At 42.1% G+C, this 5898-nt stretch overlaps 1 protein-coding gene across 1 annotated transcript in view; it reads left to right on the top strand.

Annotated features, from left to right (window-relative positions):
- Positions 1-1741: 1741 nt before the first annotated feature.
- LOC108517730 (nucleosome-remodeling factor subunit BPTF-like) overlaps positions 1742-5898 on the top strand; it is a 39240-nt gene continuing 35083 nt past the window's right edge. The window contains exon 1 of the mRNA XM_017855820.1: positions 1742-2561. Within this exon, the coding sequence (XP_017711309.1) occupies positions 1834-2561 (728 nt within the window). The 5' untranslated portion in view covers positions 1742-1833. The remainder of the gene's footprint in view (positions 2562-5898) is intronic.

The raw sequence follows: 5898 nt of genomic DNA, 5'->3' as shown, positions 1-5898 counted from the left end.
CGTTCTGTCGCCCAGGCTGGAGTGCAGTGGCCGGATCTCAGCTCACTGCAAGCTCCGCCTCCCGGGTTCACGCCATTCTCCTGCCTCAGCCTCCCGAGTGGTGGGACTACAGGCGCCCACCACCTCACCTGGCTAGTTTTTTGTGTTTTTTAGCAGAGACGGGGTTTCACCGTGTTAGCCAGGATGGTCTCAATCTCCTGACCTCGTGATTCGCCCATCTCGGCCTCCCAAAGTGCTGGGATTACAGGCTTGAGCCACCGCGCCCGGCCTCCTCTTTTTATTTTTAGTTTCTTTATTCAAATGACATTCTATTCATTGTTGTGTAGCTGTTCATTCCTTCTGCTTAACACTGTATCTTGAAGATTGTTTCATTTTAACACATAGGAATTTTACCACTACTGAATTTTATTCCATTATGTGGATGCATCATAATTCATTTAACTATTTATGTATATTTAGATTAAAAAGAAAACCCATGCAAAAGTTTCAACTTTTGTAAACTATATTGAATTAAATGTTTTGTACTTAAATGAATGTGTGAGTATGTAGGATAAATTCCAGGAGGTGGAATTACAGGGTCTCAAAGGGATATACATTTAGATAGATTTTGCCAAATTGCCTTCTAAAAATTCAACCAATTTATACTCTCCCAAAAATAGATCAGAATGGGCTGGGTGCGGTGGCTCACACCTGTAATCCTAGCACTTTGGGAGGCCGAGGTGGGTGGACCACCTGAGGTCAGGAGTTTGAGACCAGCCTAGCCAATATGGTGAAACTCCATCTCTACTAAAAAATATAAAATTAGCCGGGGTGGTGGCGCCTGCCTGTGGTCCCGGCTACTCAGGAGGCTGAGGCAGGAGAATCGCTTGAATCTGGGAGGCGGAGGTTGCAGTGAGCTGAGATTGTGCCACTGCACTCCAGCCTAGGTGACGGCTCTAGGTGATTAAGTGAGATACGTACGTTTGTTAAAAACAAAACTCTCAATTATGTATGTTGATACATTTATATACTTACATATGTATATCTGGACATCACATCTCATAAATTGGGGAACAGGTATCTAAAAAGTTGTTTAACTGACTGGTAAGAAATGTAGTCTGTTGTCTGTTTCCTAGGTAAGCCACTTTTCTCTTCCCCCAGCATTGGAATTCTTCTCTCCTCCTGTGCACTTCTTTCCTTTCTGTCTTCACCTTGAGCCCATGCTTCACTGTGGAACTCCGCTTAGGAGGTACTTCTGGCAGAGAAAAAGAAGTCTGCACTGGGAACTTCCTGTCTGGTTGTTGACAGGCATTTCTGTATTGCAGCTGACCGTGTGAGATCTGTTGCCCCTACTTTGTGCTGTGTATCTTATGTGTAAATGTTTTTTCTCATTTATATTCTTGTCAAATCATTCATAAATGCAGTTATTTATTATTATTATTATTTCCTTAGAGATCCTTGTTCTGACACTGTTATGTTTTAATCATGGTTACCTGTGAGCCAGTTAATCCCTCTAGGTAATTGAGAACTGATTATAATTTTTTTACTTCTGGTTTATAGTCTAATGGGAAAACTTTGAATTTAGTTTTTCTGTAGACTTAAAAATTAGAGCTGAATCATTGCTTCTTCGTATTATTTTAACTTGACAATTATTAAAGAAATGTGCTTATCTAATTTAGGGGGGTATATGTTCAAATAGGAAATTTGTAGAAATGATGTAATATATTGATTTGTAATGATGTCATTTCTTTATTTACAGGTAGGCGAAAACCAAGAGTACATCGGCCTCGTTCTCCGATATTGGAAGAAAAAGACATCCCGCCCCTTGAATTTCCCAAGTCCTCTGAGGATTTAATGGTGCCTAATGAGCATATAATGAATGTTATTGCCATTTACGAGGTACTGCGGAACTTTGGCACTGTTTTGAGATTATCTCCTTTTCGCTTTGAGGACTTTTGTGCAGCTCTGGTGAGCCAAGAGCAGTGCACACTCATGGCAGAGATGCACGTTGTGCTTTTGAAAGCAGTTCTGCGTGAAGAAGACACTTCCAATACTACCTTTGGACCTGCTGATCTGAAAGATAGCGTTAATTCCACACTGTATTTCATAGATGGGATGACGTGGCCGGAGGTGCTGCGGGTGTACTGTGAGAGTGATAAGGAGTACCATCACGTTCTTCCTTACCAAGAGGCAGAGGACTACCCATATGGACCAGTAGAGAACAAGATCAAAGTTCTACAGTTTTTAGTCGATCAGTTTCTTACAACAAATATTGCTCGAGAGGAATTGATGTCTGAAGGGGTGATACAATATGATGACCATTGTAGGGTTTGTCACAAACTTGGGGATTTGCTTTGCTGTGAGACATGTTCAGCAGTATACCATTTGGAATGTGTGAAGCCACCTCTTGAGGAGGTGCCAGAGGACGAGTGGCAGTGTGAAGTCTGTGTAGCACACAAGGTGCCTGGTGTGACTGACTGTGTTGCTGAAATCCAAAAAAATAAACCATATATTCGACACGAACCTATTGGATATGACAGAAGTCGGAGGAAATACTGGTTCCTGAACCGAAGACTCATAATGTAAGTAAATCTGGTCTTAATTTTTTGTATGCATTTAAAATTAAACCAGTTTCCTTCATGATTGATGTAGCAGAGCTATGCTGTTGATGTGGTATAAACATTTGTAACTTAATAGTTATACAGTTAAATAATTTCTTAATTGAAGGAATATGTGCATTAAAATAGCTTTTAAGAAGGTAAAAGAAACATACATGAAAGAAGCAAAATTCCATTTTTTTTTTGATGCCCAGGATAGGAAATAGAATGTTTCTAGGTAGGGTGGGCACAGAAGCTCACACCTGTAATCCCAGCACTTTGGGAGGCCGAGGTGGGTGGATCACCTGAGGCTGGGAGTTTGAGACCAGTCTGGCCAACATGGTGAAACCCACCTCTACTGAAAATACAAAACTTAGCCAAGTGTGGTGGCACATACCTGTAATCCCAGCTACTCAGGAGGCAGAGACAGGAGAATTGCTTGAACCTGGGAGGCGGAGGCTGCAGTGAGCTGAGATCATGCCACTGCGTTTTAGCCTGGGTGACAGAGACAGATTCTGTCTCAAAAAAAAAAAAAAAAAAAATGTTTCTAGGTGGAATACCACTGTGAGCCTGTTTTTGGTCTAGCTTAGGTCATCTATCCCTAACTTTGGTGTCAGAATTGTTTTACTTCTCTTTTTTGGTTTTACCATATCTGTATGTAAAATGGAACAGCAAGAAAATACCTAGTTGTCTAAGGAAAGGTCAGCTCTGCCATTATTGGTTGGAACCCCCCAGGAGAAGATGATCCCAACAGACTCAGGGTCATAGGCTGGCTTCAGTGTTCCTGAGGGTTTTCGAGAAGCTCTTCTGAGAAGTCTGTGGGCGAGATCAGAAGACAGTCTCAGGGTTTACCTCAGTCAGGGCATCAGGCAGGGTTGTAGTGTGGACTGAGTATCTGACATCCTGTAGCTATGTGGTCAGAGGGATGGGCTACTTTGTATCTTCAGCTTCTGAAGTCTTCAAAGCCATCTTCCAGTTCTTAGAATTAGGTCAAATGAAAAATTCTGGTAGGATGAAATGAATGTCAGAGCAGGGCATGGAAAGGAGAGTAGAAACTATATCAGTGTGCTGTCGAGAAATCTGAATCCACACTGATTCTTCATTCTTTGTGGCTGGAAGCGTTTTTTTTTTTTTTTTTTTTTTTTTTTTTTTTTTTTTTTTTTGAGACGGAGTCTCGCTCTGTCCACCAGGCTGGAGTGCAGTGGCGCTATCTCGGCTCACTGCAAGCTCCGCCTCCCGGGTTCCCGCCATTCTCCTGCCTCAGCCTCCCAAGTAGCTGGGACTACAGGCGCCCGCCACGGCGCCCGGCTTTTTTTTGTATTTTAGTAGAGACGGGGTTTCACCGTGGTCTCCATCTCCTGACCTTGTGATCCGCCCGTCTCGGCCTCCGAAAGTGCTGGGATTACAGGCGTGAGACACCGCGCCTGGCTGTGGCTGGAAGCTTATAAAATCTTCACTGTTTATGGTGTTCCGCAGTTTTACAGTGACACGCCCTTGTGTGGGCAGCTCTCATCCACGAGGTATTTTTGGTGGGCATTTTCAATCTGGCAATTGTGTTCTTTGAATCTGAGAACTTCTCTTGACAACTTCCTCTTTTCCCTCTTGTATTTATCTTGAGCTATGATTTTATTGAACGTTGGGCTTCCTATTTTGGTCTTCTGACTTTCTTATCATTTCTCTCCAGTTTTCCTCTTTGTCGCTTTTCTCTTTGGGGTATGTGTATGTGTTCAGTTTCTTAAGATTTCCTTATCTTGGTCGTCCAACCCTACTATCCAGTTTTCCTTTCTGCTACCATATTTTTATTATCTAAGAGCTGTTTTGTTTTTAGAATCTTCGTTTAAAAAAATAGTAAAATCCTCTTTCTGTGTCTTGGATATAGTATTTTCTCTTACCTTTCTGAGGCCATTAATGACAGATTTTTTTCTCTCCTCTGTGCATGGTGTGTTTCTTCTAAGTTGCTTCTTCCTATTCTTTGTTTTGGTTTTCTATTTCATATTCAGATGTTGATTAATTCTTAATTTTCTGCTCCTCATTATCATTGTGGTACTATGTAGCCAGTTGGAAGCTCTGAGCTAGTGGATGGGCCTTATCAATTTTGACTTAACCATTGGATGATTTTTATTGTCTCTTTTATTGGGGGAAATCCCTCTTGTCAGTATCTTGAGGTCTGTCCTCGAGAGTAAGCTCTAGAGGAGCGATGGCATGGAAAGGCCTTTTCCTGTTTCCTGCTTGAAGCATGAAGGTCTTGCTGTTGGTATTCTGGTGGCTGAGTGGTGGAGGAAAGCTTCATTTATTGTGCACACAGCCTTTACTATGTGTATTGTCACTTAAATCCTCAGTTTTCTGTACAATACCTTTGTTCACAACTGAGCGTGGTTTCTCCCAGTCCAGGGAACCTCAATTTAACTCCTCCAGAGACTAGACCTTTGGCAGCTTGAAGGGGAGAGAGATGGTTTAGGAATCTGCTCCAGCCAGTTCCCTATTCTAGAGACACCTACCCCTCCTCATTATCATTGCTTTTTGAGGATTGTGTTCTCAACCTCACCTTCCTTTTTAGTTTGAGATGGACTTTCTTGGGTCTGCTGAGGCAGTAATCACTTGTTCATCTACATTTGGTTTTTTTTTTTTTTTTTGTTACTGTGTCTCCCCTACTTTATCCTTATGGGTTTGTCTTTAACAATTTTTTTTTTTCTTTTTTTCGAAGACAGGATCTCCCTTTGTCACCCAGGCTCTGGAGTGCAGTGGCACTATCTCGGCTAACTGCAGCCTCGACCTCCTGGGCTCAAGCAGTCCTCCTGCTTCAGCCCCCCAAGTAGCTGGAACTATAGGTGTGTGCCACCATGCCCGGCTAATTTTTGCATTTTTTGTAGAGACAGGGTTTCACCACGTTACTCAGGCTGGTCTCGAACTTGTGAGCTCAAGCCATCTGCCCTCCTCGGCCTCTCAAAGTGCTGAGATTATAGGCGTGAGCCACTGCGTCCAGCCTAACAGTATTTCTTTAGCATGGTTTTAAGAAGGTTTCAGGAGGGAGCAAAATGAAATCTGCCACCTTAACCCAGAAACTGCTATGAGAAACAATACATAAGGTTTTAAATGTATATTCTGTGTCTTTTGGTTTGGATCAGATATTTTAAGAAATATGTGTAAAATATGTGTAATTTTTTTCTTTTCTTGCTCCCTTACCTCCCATACATGTGGTCATGGTATTCCTTTTGCCGTTTTTTGTTTTTGTCTTTGTTTTGACATTTTGCTGTTGAGTGGTAACATGGAAACCTTTGTCAGCAAGGTCATTCCAAATGGTGAAATAACTGTAACCACATTT

Source organism: Rhinopithecus bieti, unplaced genomic scaffold (genome assembly GCF_001698545.2).
Source record: "Rhinopithecus bieti isolate Rb0 unplaced genomic scaffold, ASM169854v2 scaffold_39870, whole genome shotgun sequence".
In the NCBI taxonomy this organism is placed as follows: Eukaryota; Metazoa; Chordata; class Mammalia; order Primates; family Cercopithecidae; genus Rhinopithecus; species Rhinopithecus bieti.
Note: the sequence above shows the minus strand (reverse complement) of the source record. Positions and strands in the feature narration are given on the sequence as shown.